Raw genomic sequence first — 25593 nt, 5'->3', positions numbered from 1 at the left:
TAAAATCTGTTAAATCTGAGCTCAAGAGGGTAATCAGTAAGCCAAAAATTAATTATTTTAGGACACTCCTCAGAGAAATTCACTGGACTGATGTTTACAGTGCTCATGTCATGAATGAAAAATATAACACTTTTGCTAATAAAGTGTTTACCTTATTCGAACACTGCTTTCCCCCAAAACTTACCAAGGTTAGAGCAAAGTCTACAAAGAAGCCATGGATTACTTGAGGAATAGGGCTATCTTGTAAAACAAAAAGAAAACTGTATCTGTCAATCCGAAAAATTTCCAATGTTGATGCTATAGCACATTATAAGAAATACTGCAAAATATTAAAGACTGTAATACAGATGTCAATGCAAATATATTACAAGGAAAAGATAGTCATATCAGATAACAAAATAAAGACAACATGGGATATAGTGAAGGAGGAGACCGGTAGAACCAGACATGAAGAGGAACAAATAGCATTAAGAGTAAATGATACATTGGTGACAGATGTGTATAGTGTTGCAGAACTTTTTAACAAACATTTTATAACTGTTACTGAAAAGATGTGGTTGTCAGGTTCGGTAGATGCTGCTATGGAATACCTCAGACCAGACATTTCAAGTAACTTCCATAATATGAATTTGACCCTCAGTACCCCAACAGAAATAATGTCCATCATAAAATCTTTAAAATCAAAAACATCTAGTGGGTATGATGAAATATCAACAAAGTTAATTAAAGAATGTGATTCTGAGCTAAGTAACATATTAAGCTATCTGTGTAACCAGTTTTTTATCAGTGGAATATTTCCTGAACGGCTGAAATATGCTGAAGTTAAGCCACTGTTTAAGAAGGGAGATAAAGAAATAGCATCAAATTTCCGTCCAATTTCACTGTTGCCAGCATTCTCAAAAATTTTCGAAAAAGTAATGTACAGTCGGCTTTATAACCATGTTATCTCAAATAACATACTGTCAAAGTCACAGTTTGGATTTCTAAAAGGTTCTGATATTGAGAAGGCTATCTACACTTACAGTGAAAACGTGCTTAATTCATTAGACAAAAAATTGCAGGCAACTGGTATATTTTGTGATCTGTCAAAGGCATTTGACTGTGTAAATCACAATTTCCTTTTAAGTAAATTAGAATATTATAGTGTAACAGGAAATGCTGCAGAATGGTTCAAATCTTATATCTCTGGCAGGAAACAAAGGGTGTTATTAGGAAAGAGACATGTATCAAGCTATCAGGCATCATCCAACTGGGAACTAATTACATGTGGGGTCCCACAAGGTTCCATTTTGGGGCCCTTACTTTTTCTTGTGTATATCAATGACCTTTCACCAGGTTGGTTGGTTGTTTGGGGGAAGAGACCAAACAGCGAGGTCATCGGTCTCATCGGATTAGGGAAGGAAGTCGGCCGTGCCCTTTCAAAGGAACCATCCCGGCATTTGCCTGGAGAGATTTAGGGAAATCACGGAAAACCTAAATCAGGATGGCCGGACGCGGGATTGAACCGTCGTCCTTCCGAATGCGAGTCCAGTGTGCTAACCACTGCGCCACCTCGCTCGGTGACCTTTCACCAGTAACATTACCAGATGCCAAGTTCGTTTTGTTTGCCGATGATGCAAACATTGCAATAAAAACCAAATCAAGTGCAGTCTTAGAAAGATCAGCCAATAAAATATTTGTGGACATTAATCACTGGTTCCTTGCCAATTCTTTGTCACTAAACTTTGAAAAAACACACTACATGCAATTCAGAACTTGTAAGGGGTGTCCCATGAGTATATGTCTAACATACGATGACAAGAAGATAGAAGAAGTGGACTGTGTTAAATTCTTGGGATTACAGCTTGATAATAAATTCAACTGGGAGGAGCACACCACAGAACTGCTGAAGCATCTTAACAAATCTCTGTTTCCAATGCGAATTTTGTCAGACATAGGGGATACAAAAAGGAAAAAGCTGGCATACTATGCTTACTTTCATTCCATAATGTCATATGGGATTATTTTTTGGGGTAATTCATCAAGCCAAGCTAAAGTTTTCTGGGCACAAAAACGTGCAGTAAGAGTTATATGTGGTGCGAACTCAAGAACATCCTGCGGAAGCCTGTTTAGGGAACTAGGAATACTAACTACTGCTTCCCAATATATTTATTCCTTAATGAAATTTGTCATTAAAAATATAGCACTTTTTCAAACCAACAACTCAATTCATGGAATCAATACTAGAAATAAGAATAATCTTCACAAGGATTTAAAGTCACTTAGTCTTGTACAAAAAGGTTTGCATTATTCAGGAAAACACATTTTCAATAACTTGCCAGCAGCCATAAAAAGCTTAACAACCAATGAAATTCAGTTTAAGAGAAGGCTAAAGGATTTATTGGTGGCCAACTCCTTCTACTCCATTGATGAATTCCTCAGTAAAACCAACTAATTTGTATATAAGTACAATATAACTTCTGCACAATTTCAGTGCAGTAATGTGTTCATTGAAAATTTGTGTGTGTGTGTGTGTGTAATGTGTTCATTGTAAATAAGTATTATAGTAGTTGTATTACATGTTTATTACCTTATAAATAAATAAAAAACTTTTTTATTTTAAATTCAGTGCATTAGTATTTGTAAAATGACTCTTTCATATAGTGTTCATTAAAAAATCGTGGTCATTCCACTTGGGACCTGTGGAATGGTACATTAGCTTATTTGTTTTAGTTGTAAATATTTGTCATGTATTGTTGTTTTTCTGACATGTTCCACATCCTGGAGGACCTCCTCACTATGAATCAATTGGAATGAAAGTAAATCTAATCTAATCTAATGACAGATAGGCTCAAATCTTCCCACTTGGATCAGGAAGGAGAACTAGTTTTGAAATTGACACTCTTAAAGTGACAGTTCCCCCTGTTTTACACAGCTCACCCAGGGCCCTTGGTGCTGTTGTATCATGAACAGCAGGTGTAAACAACTACCAATACAACACATATCATGGCAGCAGTACCAAGACCTGCATGCTGACAGACCATAGGATGTGGAAACTCAAACCAATGAGCTGCACTGCCAGGGCAACAGATGACGACACCAGCAGCCAGGTCAGCACACCAAGACATGTGTGCAGCTAAGATCAATGCAAGCAGACTGAACTATTTCCTGTTTCCACAGAAATCAACTGGAACCAATCACACATGAGGTATCACTATCTGAGGCAATTATTTAGGCTCATGGTCTGGCTCCAGAATACAGTGCCAATGCATCAAGCAACATTGGAAAGACTTGCCAGGACATCACTCCCTACAAGGTGGATGCCTATCCACTCTGCACATCACTGTGGGACTAGACTTTTTCAACATAATGATTCCATGCCAGGAAGTGTTGGCACACTGCCTCTTTACTGCTTCACCACTTTGACAGTGTGAGACCTAGTGCTGGTAGTATTTGGCTGAACTTAGACAATTTCCCTGCTTCTCTTATCGGGACTATGAACCCAGAAATTCCAGGTGCTGTGATCCTGTTACAACTTTTATACTTTAACATCTCACTAAGACTTCACACTTTTAATATCTGATTTCTGTTTCAGAATTTAACTTTATCAAATAATTGGGAAACTTTATGTTATGCTTCAGACTTTAATGTGGTCAAAATTATGAACTTAAACAGCATGGAAATCTGGAGTTGTTTTTGTTGTTGATCACACTCTTCAACAAGACTCAAGTTTCTCTCTTTGGAACTTACTGATTACACTATGATAGAGCCAGTGGAAGTACCTGTGTGACATATATTTTGTTTACAATAAAGCTCTGTAAGTGAGAGTCTGATAAATTGTCATGTGATATTTCTGTTGGGATGGAATATATCACTTGGCTCTGAAGCCACCCCCCCCCCCCCCCCCTCCCAAAAAAAAAAAACCACACACACACACACACACACACACACACACACACACACACACACAGCAGAACGGACTCACTCATGAAAACATTTTAACACATACTCCCCATTGTCAATGGGCCTCTCCCCTGGTAACAGTAAGCAAACCCAATGACACCCTGAGACTTAGTGTTGATTTTAAAGTAAAGATAAGTGCACAAACTGAAGTGTAAACTTACCCCTACCAACCCCAGATAAAGTCTTTACAAATTTATGTTGTGACCTTGCAGAAGCATATTTTCAAATCTCTTAGAAGCAATGCCACAAGCATACTTTGCGTTGAATGTGCCATACGGTCTTGAACATTATAAACAGTTACCTTTAGAAACTCATCAGCCCTGCTGTATACCAGCATTTTACAGTGAGTGGACAGAAACATGGAAAAACAAAAAACCCAACAAATTACCCTGATTAACATGCTGTAGGAAAACTGTTGGTATTTAAAATAGCTCCCTGTCATCTTGGAATGGATAAATAAAAGTCCTGATGCTGACCACAAAGGCTCAATAATATTGAGATCTGGTGAGTGTGGTGCCCAAGGGAGATGTAATAATTCCTCCTTGTTCTCAATAAATCAGTCCTGTACAATGCAAGCTGTGTGATCAGGGACCCTATCACCAAGGAACACAGCCTCGCCACAAAGATACAAACATTGTACCATGGGATGGACCTGATCAGCCAAATGATCACATAATCTTTGGCAGTAAAGTGACACTGCCGAGTACCCATGGAGCCCATGGAATACCTTGATACAGCTGCCTACATCATCACTGAAACACAAACTTTGTCAGAAGTTGGAAACAGTGTGGAGAGAAGGCTCATCTGACCAAATAACTTTCTTCCATTTCTAAATATCTCATGTTTTCTGGCTTCAGCACTACATTTTCCTGTTATGTGCATCTGCATCATGGATGAGTGGTTTTGGAATTCCAGCTCACCCTAAAATTTCCTTCTTCTGGAGCTCCCTTCATGTTTTTTTGGTACTGACAAGGTTTGCGAGTGCAACATTCACTTCTGCAGTGATTTTTGTAGCTGTCGTCAGCTTAGTTTTTCTCACAATCCTCTTTGATTACTGTCTGTCACAATCAGGCAACACATTTTTTCCGTGTTGTGACAGTGAACATGTTTTTCCACTTTCCCTGTATGTGGTATAAATCTTTGATATGGAGCATATTGAAATACTACACAATTCAGTTACTTTCATTATGAAAGAACTAACCATATGAGCACCAACAATTTGTTCACATTCAAATTCAATTAGCTGTACTGTAACACACTTACAATTACACAGAACACTGTTCTGACCAGGACTGATACTAGCGAGACATTGAGAACATTGAATAGGTGCTGTTCTTGGTCACTTACTAAAGCACAACCCATAGGCATGGCTAACATCTGCATTTATGTTCAAGCATGCATTTCTTGCTATATTTTCATATTTTTGTACAATCTCTGTACATCTTCCATCAAGCCTCATCCTGCTTTGGCCTTCCACAGTGATGCCCATGGACATTGACTCATCTCCTTTCCCACTGCTGGCCCCTTCTGACCACCCACCATCTGCATCTTATCACTCAGGGGTCATTTTTTGGTGAGGAGGAGATGTAGTGATGCCATCCAACATCACTATGGAAACTGCGTAGCTGCTGCAACATTACCGTTGACTGCTGTGGCAACACATACCCAGAGGGAGCTTAACATTAGGTGTGCCCTTTGATAAGACCATGCCATAACCTGGTATATAAGCTGGTCCAGGGCCAGTGTGAGTCAGTTGTGATGAAATTTGTGGAGTGTATGGTGAGTGTGCTAAGGGTTTGACTAAGGTGTTTACACTGTGGACTCTGTTTGTCATAGGTGGACCTTAGGTATGGCCGTCACTGGACTTTGCTTTGGAATACATTGAGACATGTCATTTATAGGAAGCCTATTCACATTGATTCGTATCTGCAAGTTCCCAGGCTGCATTTCCTCCTTTTAACAGTACGAAAGAGGACTGGGACATGTATTGACAGTGGCTGAAGTAGCATTTCAATGTCATTCAGGGCAATGATGATGCTCTCCACTTATCATTCTTCCAATGGTCACTCTTACTAAAGAAATTTGCACCTATCTAAAATCCAGTCATCTTTACATTCATGGAGACATCAATGTTACTTTTGAATAATTATTGGCAGCAGTTATATGTAATCACATTGCAGCTCGGATTTCATCAATATCAGAAGCAACCTGATCAGTCATATTGCTCTTGAGTGACTGATTTATGAGTGATGAGTCATCATTGTGATTTCACTTGTACAAACCCACTATGAAAATCTTCATATGCAGACCTTTTAATCTGAGACCAAGTGATCCAGTTGGCGCACAACCTGGAAGCATGCATGTTAATCTTTAAGGTAGAAAACCCACCACTGGAAGTTATTGTGACAGTCATGCAATCTTTTCAAATTGCACAAGTGGCTAATGAGCACTTTATGGCTTGACCACAGTTAGCAGCAGTTCAGATGCCACATCATGCCCAGGAGTGTGAAATACTCATAAACCACTTCCCAGAGTGCGGTGTCATGATCTGTCAATTTCAGATGTGTTGATGGCTTCTGAAGAGCCAGTCATTCCCTGTCAGTGTGGACATCTGGGTCTTCCATCATCCTCAGACTGCTTCACAACACAAACATATGCAGGTTTTCCACATTACTCAGTTCACTGTCTGGGCAATTAGATCCAGCTCCTCACATCGGGAAATAGTGCATGAACTTTAAGGCAGTAGTTCCCCTGGTGACTCTTTTATTAACAAGTTGTTTATAGAATCCACAGTTATGAAACAGACAACTGTTTCCAGCTGGAAACAGGAACTACCATTTTCTTGGTAACTTTACATTTTAACAATTGCTCATCTGGGTTCCTCGGAATTACCACCACCATCATGCACATTGGTAGCATGTGGTGACAGTTCAGTTCACCTCCAGGGTCAGTTCACAATGACTACAGCCTACAAGGTCACATGGTTGATAATGCTGTTTCTTATTGGTAGTCACTCAGCTTGAAATATTTTTGGTCTAGATATCTTCTCATTGTTTGGCTTCCGCATCACTGCTAAGGTTGTGTCTGATGTGGTTCCCTTTCAGGAACTCTATGATCTTGTGCCACTTTTGCCACTGTTTTGAAACCTGGCTTGGAGTGCATTTCTGAATTTGAGGCTCATATATCCTTGCATCCATACACAGTGACTCATTTCTGCTGAATACAGTCCATTCCAGTTTTCTTATGGACAGTAGTTAAGCAGGAACCCGACCAGCTAAACAAGTTTCAGGTGATTCAACTAGTTAAAACTGGTGCTTTGACCATGCCTCTGGTAGTGGTAAAGAAACCCAATGGCTCCCTATGGCTATGTGGAGGCTTTAATACAACAATCAGTGCCCAGGCATGAGTGGAAACCTGCCCTGTACTATGCCCAGAAGACCTCTTCACAAAGCTTGTTGGAGGAGAACATTCTTCTACAATTAACCTTGCTGACACATGTTTGCAGATCTTGTTGGTTTAGGACTAACAAAGCATCATGGTTATCAACACCCCCTTCAGATTATACAAGTACAATCATTTGCTTTTTGATATCTCTTCCATTTCATCAATCTTCCAGAGCTATAATCTTCCAGAGCTATAATCTTCCAGAGCTATCTGGGACAGTTCACCATACGCATACCAACTTGCACTAACTATCTCAATGACATGGGTGCTACACATCAGGACCACGTACCCTATTCACTACATTGCATGATGCTGAGCCAAAGTTCTGCTTAGACAAAAACCAGTGCTTCCATTCTCATGAGAAATATCTTGGTCACTTGCTCAACAAAGAAGATATCCATCCTACTGGTTGCAACATCACAACTATCAACTTTCTATGCCAACATCCAAAACTTACAGCAGCTGCAGACTTTTTTAGCAGAGGTGAATTATTATGCAGAGCTCCTCTCACAAATGGCCCATATCACACACCCACTAAATCAGTTACAGAAGAAAGGCACTCAGTACAGGTGGATGGCTGTCTGTGAACATGCTGCCACACAGATGAAGCATATACTGCACTCAGCACCCTGTCTTAAGCCATTTTCATCATCATGTCCACTGGTCATAACTGCAGATTTCTCTTCATATGGCAGTGGGACTGTGAAGGCACATAGGAATGCTGATGGTTCTGAGCAACTGATTACCTATGCATCAAAGATGCTGAAGCCCATGCAAAAGCACTCATCACAAATAGAAAAGGAAGGTTTAGCAAATGCCTTTGCCATTAATAAATTTCATGTTTAGTCATTCAGAACTAAGTTCACTTTAATTATGGACTACAAATCTCTGGTAGCACATTTTGGGTCAAGCTCCGTCCTTCCAGAACAGATAGCACAAGGACTCCAGTGTTGGGCACTTTTCCTGAGCTCCTACACTTATTATACCCTTAAATACAAAGTCACAGTACAACACGCAAATGTAGATGCTCCATCTTTCCTACTTATGGAACCATTTCCAGCCATTGACAAGCAGGAAATCTCATGTTTCCACACGGACGCAAAATTCAGAAGACCTATGCATATTTTTATATTTCCGGAAAGCATTTGACACAATGCCCCATTGCAGACTGTTAATGAAGGTACAAACATATGGAATAAGTTCACAGATATGTGAGTGGCTCAAACACTTCTTAAATAATAGAACCCAATATTTTGTCCTAGATGGAGTGTTAATCAGAGACAAGGGTATCATCAGGAGTGTCCCAGGGAAATGTGATAGGACCGCTGTTCTTCTTTACATACAGAAATGATTTGATGGACAGGATGGGCAGCAGTCTGTGGCTGTTTGCTGATGATACCATGATGTATGGTAAGGTGTTAAAGTTGAGTGACTGTAGGAAGATATGAGGTGACTTAGACAAAATTTCTAGTTGGTGTCATGAATGGTAGCTAGCCCTAAATGTGGAAAAATATAAGTGAGTAGGAAGCTAAAACCTGTAATGTTTGGATACAGCACTGCTAGCGCCCTGCTTGACATACTCAATTCATTTAAATCTGTGGGTGTAATGTTGCAAAGTGATATGAGATGGAACAAGCATGTGAGAACTGTGGAAGGGAAGGTGAATGGTCAACTTCGCTTCATTGGAAGAATTTTAGGAAAGTGTGGTTGACCTGTAAAGAAGACATTGAAGCATTTCAGAGGCAGCCTGCTAAATTTTCTATTGGTAGGTTTGAACAACCCATAGGTGTTATGGAGATGCTTTGAGAACTCAAATGGGAATCCATGAAGGGAAGGCAACATTCTTTTTGAGAAATGCTATTGAGAAAATTTAGAGAACCAGCATTTGAAGCTGACTGCCAAATGATTCAGCTGCTGCCAACATACATCATGTGTACGGATCATGAAGATAAGATATGAGAAATTAGGACTGACATGGAGGCATATAGAGAATTGTTTTTCCCTCAGTCTATTTGTGAGTGGAACAGGAAAGGAAATGATTAGTAGTGGTGCAGGGTAGCCTCCGCCATGCTCCATATGGTGGCTTGCAGAGTATCTACCTGTATGTTGATGTAGATGTAGACCTTGGATGGGTTTCCCATTACAGCTGCACAAATTGTTGCAGACACTCATTGCATCCCAATCTTACAGTGAGCCATGCATTATGTGCTCCAAGGATGGCCTGTGTACTTTTTAAAGAACATTAATCCAGTGCTCTGGGCCTGGGCTGACCTCTACCACCATCTCTTAGTCATCACTGATTTCCTCCTCATGACCTATGAGGCAGATACTCACTGTGTCATCATCCTGGCCACCCCACAGCCTCAAGTCTTGCAACTACTTGTTGAGGGCACTGGGAAGTGTCAAGGCCTAATGCAACAATGTGCTTACTGGCCAGGTATAAACAAGGGTGTCGAAGCCATGGTGTGCAGCTGTCTCACTTGTGCCTGGCATCAGGCTGCATCAACCAAATCTTTTGCCCTGTGGCCTATCCCCAGTTGCCCCTGGGAGCACATGCATTTGGAATTAATCAGCCAATTTCCGGGCTCTGTGTGGTTACTAGTCATGGTTGCATACTCTAATTACCAATGAGTGATCAGCTTGGCATCCAGCACAACAGACGGCACAATTAATGTGCTTGTTCTAGTTCTAGCCAGTGAAGGGCTTCCCCAAACTATCATATTGGACAACAGACCCCAATTCATGGCAATAACTTTCAAGTGATTCTGCACCACCAGCATCATATCACACCTTTCCAGTCTGCCATTTCACCCATCTTCCAATGATGAAGCAGAGCATATGTTACAGACATTTAAGCAGGAAATTTTAAAAGAAATGAGAACCACTATGATGACAGCAGTGCTCATGATGTTCCTGACTATGTACAGGACTACTCCCATCCTTGACCATAGCCCAGTGTATTTCTTCCAACGGAAACAACCATGAAATCTCCTTCATCTTCTGGTCCCACAGTCTGAAGGACCCTAGGGCCAGCATACCAGACAATATTCTTGAGCTCAGCAGTGTGGGTAAGTGTATATGGTCAAATATTGTGTAGAAATTGGCTACAGTGGTTAACAACCATGGGTGGCTCCTTACATCTGTTGACACATCAAGAGGTTTGGGGCACCATTGTATCAACCAATTCCATCCATAGCTACTGAAATGCACCATCGCTAACGGTTCACCCTGACATTGAAAGCCTACCATTGATGGTCCCAAAACAGTGCTGGTATAAGTGAATTTAAGTGGTACATGATGACAATAATGCAAAGGCATGTACTGGGAAGGAGGGAGAGGACAGGAAGGGAACACTAATAGATAGAGGCTGTGGGTGCAGTGGGTTAGTAGAGATTGAGGCCAAGAGGATTATGGCATGGAAGGATGTGTTGAAATGATAATGCCCATCTGTGTAGTTCAGAATAGGTGGTGCTAGATGGAAGTATCTGGGTGGTACAAGTTAGTTATGTGGCCACTGAATTTGAGCATGTTATGCTCTGCAGGACATTCTGACAATAACTGGTCAGTTCTGTTCTTGACCACAGTTTAGCAATTGCCATTCTTCTGGTGGACAGGTAATTGGTTGTCATTCCATTCAAAATTCTGTGAAAAACTGGAGGAGAACTGATATATGACATGTCTGCTTTCAGAGGTGGCCCTGCCCCTGATGGGATAGGATAAGACTGGGACAGGACTAAAGTAGAATGTGCTGGGTGAGTGAACTGGGCCAATCTTGAACCGAGCTCTTCAACAGGGATATGATGACCACGGCAAGGGACTGAGGAGGACCAGATGAAGTAAAAGAAGATGCTGAGGCTGTGGAGGAAGGAGGATAGGGTGTCTTGACCCTGGGTCCAGATCATGAAGATACCATCATTGAATCTGAAACAGATGAAGGGTTTGGGGTTTGGGGAGGCTAGTCAGGTGTCCTCTAGAGCCCACAGGAGGGTGCCACGTGGGTGAGGTTCATGTGGTAATAAGGTGGCAGTGGTGAAGGAAATGGTTTGTATCTATGGACCTGGTGTAATTACATTTTCCTGATGACATTTATATCTCATCTTTATCTACTATAATGATGGAAGTTGAAGAAAGAACTAAAACTTGTGCTGTGCCCAGGACTTGAACCTGGGTTTCCTTACTTAGGAGCTAGGTATGCTAGCCGTCACACCACCACACCATTTCAGCTAACACACCTGCACATACTACTCTAGTCCGATGCCCTCCCTAATGCAAACTTCAATTCATGTCTTCAGCAATAGTGATGATCTAAGAAGGGGAAAATAAGCTGAAGATGTGAACTGAAGTTTGTGTTATGGAGGGCATTGGAATAGGTTAGTCCATCCAGCTATGCTAGCTGTAATGCTGTGGTGGTGTAACGGCTAGCATATGTGGTTAACAAGCAAGGTGATCTGGCTTCAAGTCCTAGCCACAGCACAAATTTTAATTGATTTCTCAGCTTCCATCATTATAGTAGAAATAGTTTGTAACTTTGACATGAGAGACTAGGCTATGACTAACGATGTTCACCACCCAAACTGCAATCCCGGAATTGTGTGTTCAGCCAGAACAATATAGCTGCACAAACAGGTGTGTGTGTGAATGTGTGTGTGTGCATGTAGGAACGTGTTGCCTAGTTATTTAAAGAATTTATCCAAAAGCTAGCAAGTCTTCATTCTTTTTTGTGTCTGGTGATGATTCATTTCATATACTATTCAGTGTGTGTTCACCTTTGCTTGCAATATATTTGTATTCTGTCAGAACTTTCCATACCATAGATAAGCAAAATTTAAGTAATGAAACAAATTATTGCCTTTCTGCATTTTGTAGTGTCACAAGTTCCAGCTTTTTCCAATATAAATAATGTCAGTTTGCATTAGGAATCATTTTGACTTGGTAAAATTGACTACTAACATGCCATGGGGTTTGATATACGGATATGAAGACTTCAGCATGCTAAGGAGACTTGGTTGGTTGGTTTTAGGAAGGGGATAAAATGGCGAGGTCATCAGCCCCATCAGATTAGGGAAGGATGGGGAAGGAAGTCAGCTGTGCCCTTTTCAAAGGAACCATCCTGGCACTCACCTGAAGTGATTTAGGGAGATCACAGAAAATCTACATCAGGATGCCCAGATGTGGGTTTGAACCTTCATCCTCCTGAGTGCGAGTCTAGTGTGCTAACCATTGCACCAATTCACTCAGTAAGGAGATCAGCATGTTTAAATTGTATTCATAAAATCAGTGCTATCATGGCCATACTTTAAACCCCCCCAATTATAGCCTAGAGCTCAGGTAACTGTGTACTAGTGATATAGGTAGTCCTATGAGATAGTGATGTCTCTCTCACTATTCACCATGTATTCTCTGGCTCCATTTCTAACTCTTGTTCTGAATCTGACAATTTCTTCAGAATAATGCTCATACAACATTGTTGCCAGTGAACCTGCTACACATCACATAAATTATATTACTAAATCATCTTTCTGACTCCCCTTCAATTTGTTAAGCTAGCTCACTCAAAAGTTTTTCTCAGGATGAATAATTCAAATAAATGTTATTTGTCATACAGTTATCTTGAGCATAGGAAGGACTACAATGGTCTGGTATTGTGCAGACTTCTTCAATAAGAATCTCAAAACTTTGACTTTGTATATAAATTTACTATGAAAATCAACAAAGGCAGATATGGTGCACGTTTCAGTGAAGTACATCAATCACAGAATGTAGGTTTTCACACCCAGTCTTTGCATTATTGCTGATATTTGTTTTAGGGGCATAAGACTATGGTCCAAGGCAAAGTTTTCTGCCTGAAGCTTTGTCTTCCAATGCTGGAGACATCATAAGAGGCTTTAATAACTCAGAAAGCTGCTACAGTCTCAGACAAGTTCAGCAAGCCAAACTGTTCATTTTGCTGAGCTTGTCTGAGACTGTAACAGCTCTCTGAGTCATTAAAGTTTCTGATGATGTCTCCAGCACTAAAAATGTAACCTCAGGCAGAGATTATGCCTTTCACCATGGCTTTATACCCATAAAATAAATACTAGCAATAACAAAAAAATACATCAGTTTCACAGTGTATAGTTTCATAAGATTTTGATGTGACTTAAAGTGGAAATTCAGCAGATATCCTAAATGAGTTCAATTTCTTTCAAGGCTTGCTGCAGCAAGTCAGGTGTAGCTTTTTTAGATAATCTGTAGACTCTTGTTATGCCCTCAGCATGTGTAGTTAATTAAGTTGGTACAAATAGTAGCTTCAATAAATCTCCAGAAGTAGAAAGAGGGCTCAGTTACTGAGGTGACCGTGCAATGAGCCCAGCTTGATCTAACTGATCACCTAGAATAAAGTAACGAAGGAAATCAGTGATTCTATTAAGAAAGTGTGGCATCTGTGATAGATAGTACAAGTACTGGCTATGTGACCTACAGCTGACTTCATTCATTTGTCATTCCACCCAGTCCAGAAGGCTGTAGACACAATGAATAAGTTGTTATCAGGTTGCTTGACTTCTAGAAAGGCTTCAGCACAATTCCACACATAAACTGCTATCAGATTAGACATCTATTATGGCCGGAGTGAAAGTACCACTACTTGTGCCTCAGGGATGTGTGATACAACATTTATTATTCACAATATTTATATATAAAGGACCTAGTGGATATATGATATCAGTGAGATTCCTAAGACTGTGTTTAAGCTGAACTTTCTGTTTTCTTTCTCCAAATTGTGCTAGTTCATCAGTACAGCAAGAAAGTCATTGTCGAGCTTTGAAGGAATGTAGAGAAACAAGTGACATCCTGATCTAATAGGTGTGCTCAGATAGTGCTATATGGAACACACTGCTTGTAAAAGGCAGGTGATTCTGATTAAGTTTCAGTTCAGAACAAATTATTCACTTGCATCAATTTGTTTCATTACTGCTTAGATATAATCAAAAGTTGATCCCAAGACCTTCAAAATAATTTCAGTGATTATGTCTCAGGTAAATTAACACAGTTCTGGATTGGGTCTTCAATCATAAACTTAGAATGCATGTTTTATACTTACATTTTTGTATAATTTTTAAGTTCCATGGGAAACTGAAAATAAAATTGGTAAAAAATTAATATCAAAAACTTTATTCACATTTGAGCATTTTATATTGTAATCTGCCTTGCCCAAGGGGTAATTAAATACCTAAGTGAATGACAATATGTACAAGAAATTAGTATTAAATAGATACATAAATTAAAGTATGGTTACATAATTCATTCTGTGGTTTATCCTTAGTTCATTAACATAAAAACATAGATAATTCCTAGAATTCTTGAGTAAATTAACAACTTTTACTTCTCATCCATTTTTCAACTCCAGTTCTAAAACTTTTTACTGAAGCTGTGTATATACTTTCACATTACTTGTTGAAGTAGAGAAGCCCAAGATATTTGTAGCTGTTACAAGTCTCTGACAACATTATGAAAGTCTCTGTTAACCTAGCATATGGCACATAAATTTAATGTTACAAACTGACATCCTTATTTTATACTTATTTATGTTGCTTTTAACAAACACAAAGCATTTACATACTCTGATGTGCAAAATTTAAGGATGAAAAAAACTTCCACATGTTGTGTCACTGCCAAGTAATATAGCTTGAAGGAACTTGAAGCATACATAAAAAGAACTGGTACAATATGGTAAATAAGGTAACTGAAACAAATGTGAAATGTGATGGACAAGAATGACACTTTTATTCAAAGAAAATAACTGCATTGGATTCACTGCAATTTACACTCCTGGAAATTGAAATAAGAACGCTGTGAATTCATTGTCCCAGGAAGGGGAAACTTTATTGACACATTCCTGGGGTCAGATACATCACATGATCACACTGACGGAACCACAGGCACATAGACACAGGAAACAGAGCATGCACAATGTCGGCACTAGTACAGTGTATATCCACCTTTCGCAGCAATGCAGGCTGCTATTCTCCCATGGAGACGATCGTAGAGATGCTGGATGTAGTCCTGTGGAATGGCTTGCCATGCCATTTCCACCTGGCGCCTCAGTTGGACCAGCGTTCGTGCTGGACGTGCAGAACGCGTGAGACGACGCTTCATCCAGTCCCAAACATGCTAAATGGGGGACAGATCTGGAGATCTTGCTGGCCAGGGTAGTTGACTTACACCTTCTAGAGCACATTGGGTGGCACAGGATACATGCGGACGAGCATTGTCCTGTTGGAACAGCAAGTTCCCTGCCGGTCTAGGAATGGTAGAACGATGGGTTCGATGACGGTTTGGATGTACCGTGCACTATTCAGTGTCCCCTCGATGATCACCAGTGGTGTACGGCCAGTGTAGGAGATCGCTCCCCACACCATGATGCCGGGTGTTGGCCCTGTGTGCCTCGGTCGTATGCAGTCCTGATTGTGGCGCTCACCTGCACGGTGCCAAACATGCATACGACCATCATTGGCACCAAGGCAGAAGCGATTCTCATCGCTGAAGACGACACGTCTCCATTCGTCCCTCCATTCACGCCTGTCGCGACACCACTGGAGGCGGGCTGCACGATGTTGGGGCGTGAGCGGAAGACGGCCTAACGGTGTGCGGGACCGTAGCCCAGCTTCATGGAGACAGTTGCGAATGGTCCTCGCCGATACCCCAGGAGCAACAGTGTCCCTAATTTGCTGGGAAGTGGCGGTGCGGTCCCCTACAGCACTGCGTAGGATCCTACGGTCTTGGCGTGCATCCGTGTGTCGCTGCAGTCCGGTCCCAGGTCGACGGGCACGTGCACCTTCCGCCGACCACTGGCGACAACATCGATGTACTGTGGAGACCTCACGCCCCACGTGTTGAGCAATTCGGCGGTACGTCCACCCGGCCTCCCGCATGCCCACTATACGCCCTCGCTCAAAGTCCGTCAACTGCACATACGGTTCACGTCCACGCTGTCGCGGCATGCTACCAGTGTTAAAGACTGCGATGGAGCTCCGTATGCCACGGCAAACTGGCTGACACTGACGGCGGCGGTGCACAAATGCTGCGCATCTAGCGCCATTCGACGGCCAACACCGCGGTTCCTGGTGTGTCCGCTGTGCCGTGCGTGTGATCATTGCTTGTACAGCCCTCTCGCAGTGTCCGGAGCAAGTATGGTGGGTCTGACACACCGGTGTCAATGTGTTCTTTTTTCCATTTCCAGGAGTGTATAATGGTCTCCTGGACAATCCAAAAGGTGGAAGACAGTTCTCAATAGAGTGTGTGACCACAATAGTTGGCAATGCATTCTCTGTAATGCACTCTCATGCTGGCCATAAGGTTGGTGAGGAGTCTGTGTAGTTGGTCATTCCATTCCTCTGCAAGCACCATTGACAACTGCTGAGTGGTAATTGGTGCATGTGGACATGCTGCAGTATGTCTGCCCAATGCATCCTACACATACTCGATGTGATTTAAGTGGGGGAATGGGAAGGCCAATCTGTTCACCAAGTATGTTCTCTCCTGCACATTTCAATGCAGTAGGAGATTGTCATCCATAAAAATGAAGTCAGGGTTGAATGCATTCCTGAAAAGATGCACAGGTGAAAGGAGTACAGTAATGTGGACCAGTGAGTGTACCATGTTCAAAGATTTGGAGGTCAGTACACCCATGAAACATCATGTCTCCCCACCACAACACTTGGACCACCAAAACAGTCATGTTCAACAATGTTTCTGGGTGAAACTTTCCTGGCAGATTAAAACTGTGTGTCGGGCCGAGACTCGAACTCGGGACCTTTGCCTTTCGCGGGCAAGTGCTCTACCAACTGAGCTACCCAAGCGCGACTCATGCACCATCCTCACAGCTTTACTTCCGCCAGTACCTCGCCTCCTACCTTCCAAACTTTACAGAAGCTCTCCTGCGAACCTTGCAGAACTAGCACTCCTGAAAGAAAGGATATTGCGGAGACATGGCTTAGCCACAGCCTGGGGGATGTTTCCAGAATGAGATGTTCACTCTGCAGTGGAGTGTGCACTGATATGAAACTTTCCTGGCAGATTAAAACTGTGTGCCGCGCTGAGACTCGAACTCGGGACCTTTGCCTTTCGTGGGCAAGTGCTCTACCAACTGAGCTACCCAAGCACGACTCACGCCCCACCCTCACAGCTGTGAGTCGTGCTTGGGTAGCTCAGTTGGTAGAGCACTTGCCCACGAAAGGCAAAGGTCCCGAGTTCGAGTCTCAGGGCGGCACACAGTTTTAATCTGCCAGGAAAGTTTCATATCAGCGCACACTTCGCTGCAGAGTGAAAATCTCATTCTGGAATGTTTCTGGGTGCATTACATGTTGCCACCTCTTGCCATATGGAGTTACATAATGCACCTAGGAACATTTTTGAAAACGATCATTTTCGCAGTCCAGATGTCACTGTGTGATGAGGCATAATTTCACCTGGATGTACTGACCTCTGAATCTTTGAACACAGTGTACTCACCAGTCACGATTGTGTCACTGTACTGCTTCCTCAAGTGCATATTTTCATGGGTGCATTTGACCTTTACTTCATTTTTATGGATGACAGTGCATGATTGCATCTAACTGCATGGGTGGAGGAGCTCTTGGAACTAGAAGGTATTTGATGAATAGATTAGCCTGCCCATGCCCCCACCTTAAATTCCATGGAATATGTGTGGTATGCAGTGCGGAGACATATCGCAGCATGTCCACATGCACCAACGACCATCCAGCATTTCTCAACTCTACTGGTGGAGGAATGGAATGTCCTACAATAAGAACTTCTTACCATCTTTGTGGCTACATGGTAGCACACTACAGAGCATGCAGTGCCATCCAAGGTGGTGACACAACCTATTAAGAATCATGTCCCACCTTTTATAATGTCCAGAGGGCCATCATAAACCATTGTATTATGACTTCAGTGAATTGTTGTCTTTGAATAAAAGTGTCATACCTATTTGTCTCAATGTGTATTTCTTTCAGTTACTTTCGGTACTATACTGTGATAGTCCTTTCTTATGTATGGTCCAATGAAGTATCCCCAACTCTCTTGTGGTTCCCTTCTTAGGTACTCCATGTCGACATCTACTTGTAGATACGTATCGTCGGTAGGTTTTCCGACTTTACTTCCCAACGTGACAGCGACGACTCTCCGATGAGGTGTGGGCCTTGTGTTTTGCTGTTACTGTGAGTCTTGTAAATATCGCTTTTATTTAGTAATTTTACTGGCTAAAACTCTCCCCTTTTATGATTAAGACAGCCTGCGCCACCTTTCGGAGGGAGTGGGGACGTCAAAGAGTCTCAAAAGTTCATATTAAGCAGTCCATAAAACATGTAAACGTTCACTTCAGTTAGTGTGTTAGTTAATGCCTATGCTTTCTGCTAGATGGTGCTGACTTAATGCTGAATAGCTTTGGTTCTGTAAAACCTTCACTGATTAATACTAGGTAAATGAAATAAGTACAACACTCTTGTATTTCACTTTCACTCTATATTCAAGGATTAAGATGATGATGGATGATGGTCTATTTAAAAGGTTCCTAGCCTGGAGAAATCTAAATAGTTGGCAAATGCCAATATGGACATGCTCTACGTCCAGATTTGCAACTAATGGCACATGACACTTTCAAAAGTCCACACGTTAATATCTGAATACCGGTACCTCTGAATTCACTCGTAACAGCAGATAATTTGAGTTTCTGTTGTCTATATGTCCATAAAGTTCCAATCTAGCACTAAAGTCCTAAAATCCCCTTAATACTCCATTGCTACCAACAGTCAGACATCGTACACTACATCACTTTTAATCTCCGTAATATTCTAACAGTTTATCGTGAATCTTGACACGATTAAGTCCAATCTAATTATTGTCTTGCTGACTGACACGGGTTCCCCACTCTTTAACAAAACAATCAAGTAAAAAAGGTGGCAATAATGATGATCAGGCCTTTTTATAGGTTTTTCATCACAAGAGTTTAACATCACTGCCTTCTCCATGATGGAGCTTCCATGGCTTTGCTGTACTTAGATGTTAAATTACTTGCTGATATACTATAATTTTGATCTGCAATTACCAAACTTTGGTTCTACACTATTCTCCCCTCTAAAAATTCTATTCTTAATTTTAAATTATTCTTTCTATAGCTTTTATCACTGTAAACTGAACCGAGATGTTGCACCAAGTTTCATTTAGCTATGCTTGTCGGCAGTGACACATCATGCAGAAGCTACTATCATCCTTAAGTTTTACACACAGGTGTCTAAATGGACTAGGTACCGTCATATTCAACTGTCTGAAATAATACCTACGTGATTTACATGCTCTAAATGTTGTGATGCAAATGATAGCTTTCTATTGTCATATAACACAAATTTCAAACCTACAGAATTATCTTATATTGATATCCCATAGTTCAGATGGAAGTGGGAGAACAAGAAATATGCATATAATAGTAGTTACTTACTAATGCAGACAGACCACATGTACCAGTCTGTCACATACTTTTACTGCATTAATACCTCAGCTGTGTTTTTGGCCTATGGCAAATTTTGGTAGTTTAATTGTTTTATTATCATGACTGTGATCATTCAGACTGAATACAATGTCTTTAGTTTTAATGTCTTTATCTGAAGTACATTAACCTGAAACCAACTGATATATTTCTTCAACAGCACCATCATTCTGTGTTGCACATTTTTAAGGATGGTATCACATGTGATTAGTATTTTGTAATTTCAGTGTAGCACAGTGTAGATGACACAATTGTAAGTAAATCTTTTATATCAATAATGAACAGGATAGATACAAAACCTACCTGTGAGGTACATTGTTTGTAACTACTTTTTATGTTCACTAACTACTTTCTGTTGCTTAAGTAGGCCTGAATTCTCTCCTACTCAAAAGTACTGAAGTTTTTTGACAAAATCATTATGGGATACTAGTATCACAACAATTGCTTTTCTTATATCCAAAAGTGCTGCAAAGATTATATATTTATTTTAAAAATAAATGCATTTGCCACCACTTTTCAACTGGTTTGACTGTTGATAGGCTGGATCTCTGAGGTGGTAAGTATATTTGTAAATTCAAAATACTTTCTTAGCTGCTTATACTTCCTGTATTCTAAATTTTTTATATTATAGGCTTAAGTGAAATAGGCTAATAGTTATCCAGAGATGCTGCATCTTCCGTCTTATAAACTAGCAGAACTACAGATATTTTGAAACATTGTAGATAATTGTCTTCATTTAATATTTTACAAATTAGCTTACTCAGAGGAAGTATAATTTATTTTCTTATGTATTTAATGAGATAATTAGAGGAACCATGGTAATCCTGTAATATAGAATTTCTGAGCTTAGCAAACGACTATTTGACTTACCTTCTCCACACACAAATGTAGTGAAAGGTGTCTGTTAGTTTGTTTTTTAGTCCTCACAGTAGTGTCTCTGCCTTACTTCTCTCTTCTATGTTGGTATCAGTTGACTGTGACTAGGAAATGTGCATTTAGAATGTTAGGTACAATTGGTATTTGATGGATTTCATTTTCATGCAATTTAACTTTGCAAATATTCACAGAGTTCAGTATGTACATGCCATTTCCTTTGCATTTTGCTACTTTAACTTCAGAAATTTAAATCTTTTTCCCTTTCATATACATTTCCTTGTCATCATTGGTATGTTTTGACTCTTAAGGGATTACCATCATTATTATTATTTTATTCTGATATGAGATACATCGTTTCTTGTAGATTTTGTATGTTAGTATAGTGGCTTTAATTTTATGTTTCCTTGTAATATTTAGGACAATATGCATCCAGTTAACAAGCCCAAAAGTTTTTTGTTCATTTATGATACCTGCATTATAAGTCATCATATTTTCCCTATTTAATTGGGTTCATTATGTTTATCAGTTAGTTTAGGCTTAAATCATTAACCAGTCTCCTAGTTTTTCCAAATTTGCTATATGCACAGTTTGACTATAGAAATTTCTGTTTTGTTAAAACAAAAATATGTATTACACTATCCAGGTACACTAACTGCCATGTAGAATTTTTGTTTGAGTAATAAAAGTTAAGAAATCTTAATGCATTTAGCAGATAGTTGACATTTTACTCTTAAATATATTATCCATATTGATATCATCAAATATTAATAGTCTTTATGTTTAAGCAGCAAGAGTATCAGCTTCTTCAGCAATTTTACAAATAATACAAAGCAGTTGGAATATCTTTTCTTGGTAGCCTTGTATCTGGAGCTTCTAATTTTACCTTTATGGATAGAATCACACTTTTCTTAACTTCAGCAGACACACAACCATTCTATACAGTCATACTTCCACTGAAATTAAAGTGATCCAATGAGCATGGAAGTTTGTTGACTTTATGACTAGATACTGCATATTAATATACAAAGTGCTTTGGGTTACCTGCTTGAAATAATTTGCTTAGTTGTCCCTGTTTTTTCTTAATTTAACTACAATACATTATGTATGGAGACAATTACACTCTAAATTAATCCCTTACTTCTCTGTTTGGAATGTAATGTTCAATGGATTATACCTGCTAAATTGATTTTTTGAGAGTATGGAGGCTAGTTAAACATACATTAGATTCTTTTCATGTAGTGATAATTTTTAAATTAACACTGATTTCTTACCTCTGCTGGAGCAGTGTCAGGTTTCTTTTCCAAGGCCTTTGAATAATCTGATTGTGAAAATGCAGTACAAATTTTTCTGATGTTTTTCAAGCATTCTTCCTCATAATCAGTAATTACAGAGAGCTGTTTTATGTAGAAATCTGCTGGATTGAAAGAGTCTGGGCATATGTACCCTAATCTGTAAAGAAATACATGAATTTCATTAGTGAAGCATGTGTACTGATGATAATGACCCATTCATTACACATTAGATGGTACAACATACACAGACAAATACGGCAAAAATTACAAAAAGATATCCTAGATTCATTCAGAAAGTAAGTTTCCCTTGTGCTATTTACAGAAACATTTTTTTGAAATATATACAGAAATTGTTGAGTTATGTTTCAGTACATTCACCACTGGTTTAATAAATAGTTATACTGTGATATCAATTTTTATATTATTTTATCATAAATATCTACATCCTTGAATTGTGATAAACATCTGCACCTCCTGTGAAGATGTTGAGTAGACAGAAAATTTCTGCAAGTGTTAGAGAAAATCAAAATCTGTTGGAAGAAGAACAGCACTTTAGGCTGGAAGGGGTAAAGAACATCTCCTGGCATATTTGGAAATGAGCAATAAGTCGTATGTTGAGGATTATTATTGCTGAACTATTTATACTTAATTCTTCATACTTCTATACAGTTTTGACAAAGAGATTGAAAGCAGTATTTTTGAGAGATGCATGGCCATTTTTTCCCTTTACACGCTTTGTTTGTTGTACACATTTTGTGAGCCTCATTTCACTATCTTCTTATATTCCTTTCATAGTATTCATGTTCATGTTTCAGGCATATGATCTTATGTACTTGCACTGTGATGACCTCATTTGTACAATCCTCCTTTGTAAGTTTTTGGCACAACTGGTAATCACCTTTTGTAAATTGATATTTTTGCTCACATTTAGCATTTGTGTAACTATTATATTTACTTACATTTAAAGCACAAAATCCTTTGATGGAAATTTTTCTCAAGCACTAGTGTTCTCTCTTGAATTTCACAATTAATCATCATTTTCTTTACTGCCACAGTTTACTCCTCTCACCACTGCATAGATGAGTGACATAGATATTAGTTCAAATGGTTCAAATGGCTCTGAGCACTATGGGACTTAACATCTGCGGTCATCAGTCCCCTAGAACTTAAGAACTACTTAAACCTAACTAACCTAAGGACATCACACACATCCATGCCCGAGGCAGGATTCGAACCTGCGACCGTAGCAGTCGCGCGGTTCCGGACTGAGCACCTAGAACCGCTGACCACAGCGGCCGGCTATAGATATTAGTGTCAGTGATGGTGAGAAACAGCTGAAATTGCTAAAAGTAAACAATGCTGCAGGACCCAATGGAATTCCTTCAAAATTCTACACTGGTGTCCAAAATTAAAGCAACAAACCACTATTTTCCCATCCTATTCATGATATAATCACACAAACTGTGAGCAGATGTCTGTATGATCATGTTCTCTACTGCACAAGATAGTGTTCCAGTCAACAGACAACCATGCCAACCATGATGTTGGGGCACCTATCAAATGAGGTAGTGTTTGCTGGGTAGTCCCAGTCATAATCCCGGTGTGCACAGACACAGATGGTGCAGTATGGCACAGAGGAGACACCTACCAGACACTCTGCAATGGAGGGCTATAGGAAGAATGGAAGCAGGACAGTCTCAAACTGATATGGCCCAATGTCTTAATGTGAATCATTCTGTTATTTCTCAGATACACCTATAGTTTATAGAGATAAAAACTGTGTCCTAGACACCAGGGCATGGTTGATCACATGTGACATCAGAAAAAGAGGGGTGTTATTTGGCTGTAAGGGCACAATGATACCACCTTAGTACTACACAGCAACTGGCATTTTACCTCACACCACCCATTTGACATGTTGTATCAAGGCAAAATGGTGCACGCAAGACTTTGACAGAAGAGCCTTTATTGTCAGAGATCTGCTGTATGTGTACCTTTGACACATCTTCACAGAAGGAATGTTTAGAGTGGAGTTGTCAACATGCCATCTGGGTGGTTGAACAGAAGGTCAATGTTCTTTTCACAGATGAGTCCCAATTTGGTGTTGTGATTGATTCTCAATGGATTTGCATCTGGAGGGAACATGGAAATGATTTTGGGACCCAAACTCTGTGCAAAGATACCGATATCGAGGAGGATCCTTAATGGTCTGGGCACGAATTATGCTAACCACTCCAACATCTCTTCATGAAGTTGTATGGGTGAATTGGCAGGGTTTAATTGCTATCAGGTATTGTGATGTACAGTTGTTGTAAGGTGCTGTGGGCTCAGACTTCATACTGAAGAAGAATAATGCTTGACCTCATACAGCATGGGTGGTTGATATTTTCTTGGAAATGAAAGATATTGTGTTACTGGCATGGTGTGATTGCTCTCCTGATTTGACTCCCATATCTGTGTCATGTCAGCATCCACCAACCACTCTCCAAGACTTGTGAGTAGCTCTGCAAGAAGAATGGACCTTATTGCCTCAACATAAGACTGATGACATCATTCACAGTATGCTCTATTGTTGTCAGACCTGTACTGCCCCAGAGGTGGTCACACCACATATCAAACTGATTAACCAGTTGTGGGAAAGTGTGTTCAAACCAGTTAAGTTGGAAAAAATGAAGAACATTTTGTCGTACTATTGTGCATATTGCAATTGTTTATGTTCTGTATTCTTTAAGTTGTTAACCTGTTTATAGTGTTTTGGGGCAGAATAAAAGCAACCTTGCAAAATTTCTACTGTAGCTTTAATTTTGGACACAAGTGTATATGGAATTTGCAGCTGAGTTATCTCCAATTTTAACAATAATAAACCCCAGATCTCTTGAACAAAAAACTGTGCCCAGTGATTGGAAGAAAGTACAAATCAAAACCAAGAATAACAAAGATAGCGTAAGTGATCCACAAAACTACTGCCAAATCTCATCTTTTGTAGAACCTTAGAACATATTCGGAGCTAAAATATAATGAACTATTTGAAACAGAATGCTCCACTCTATATCAATGAGCCTGGAATCCTGAAACATCAGTCACACCAAATCCAACTTGCACTTTTTTCACATGGCAGCCTGGAAGCCATGGATCAAGGAAATCAGGTGGATACAGTATTTTTTGACTTGCAAAAAGTGTGTAACTCAGTGCCCCACTAATGTTTGTGACTGGATAGGAGATTTCTTGGTGGGAAAGACACAACATGTTATCTTGGTTAGCAAATGATAAAGAGTCTGTTCCCATTCCAACATGCAGCTATAAAAAGAAGCAATCCAGCATTTAGGTGTGCTCTAGGAAAGTGTATTGGGACCTTTGTTGTTTATGTTGTACGTTAATGACGTGCAAACAATAATAGTAAACTCAAGACTTTTTGTAGATGATACAATTAACTATGATGAAATAATATCCCAAAAATTCTGTACAGATATCCTGTCAGATCTTAATAAGATTAAAATGTGATGAAAAGCCTGA

The 25593-nt window shown here is 40.0% G+C and overlaps 1 protein-coding gene and 1 non-coding gene across 2 annotated transcripts in view; both read right to left on the bottom strand.

Annotated features, from left to right (window-relative positions):
• The window catches only part of LOC124613311 (protein scarlet-like), a 117655-nt gene that overhangs the window by 41829 nt on the left and 50233 nt on the right, over window positions 1–25593 (bottom strand). The window contains exons 8-9 of the mRNA XM_047142007.1: window positions 22060–22237; window positions 14468–14499 (exon numbers count right to left, since the gene is read on the bottom strand). Of these exons, the coding sequence (XP_046997963.1) occupies window positions 14468–14499; window positions 22060–22237 (210 nt within the window). The remainder of the gene's footprint in view (window positions 1–14467; window positions 14500–22059; window positions 22238–25593) is intronic.
• Window positions 17151–17225, bottom strand: Trnas-cga. Its single transcript has one exon. It is a non-coding gene; the product is annotated as a tRNA-Ser (tRNA).

This window comes from Schistocerca americana, chromosome 4 (assembly GCF_021461395.2).
Source record: "Schistocerca americana isolate TAMUIC-IGC-003095 chromosome 4, iqSchAmer2.1, whole genome shotgun sequence".
NCBI classification, from domain to species: Eukaryota; Metazoa; Arthropoda; class Insecta; order Orthoptera; family Acrididae; genus Schistocerca; species Schistocerca americana.
This window is presented reverse-complemented; position numbering and strand designations above follow the sequence as displayed.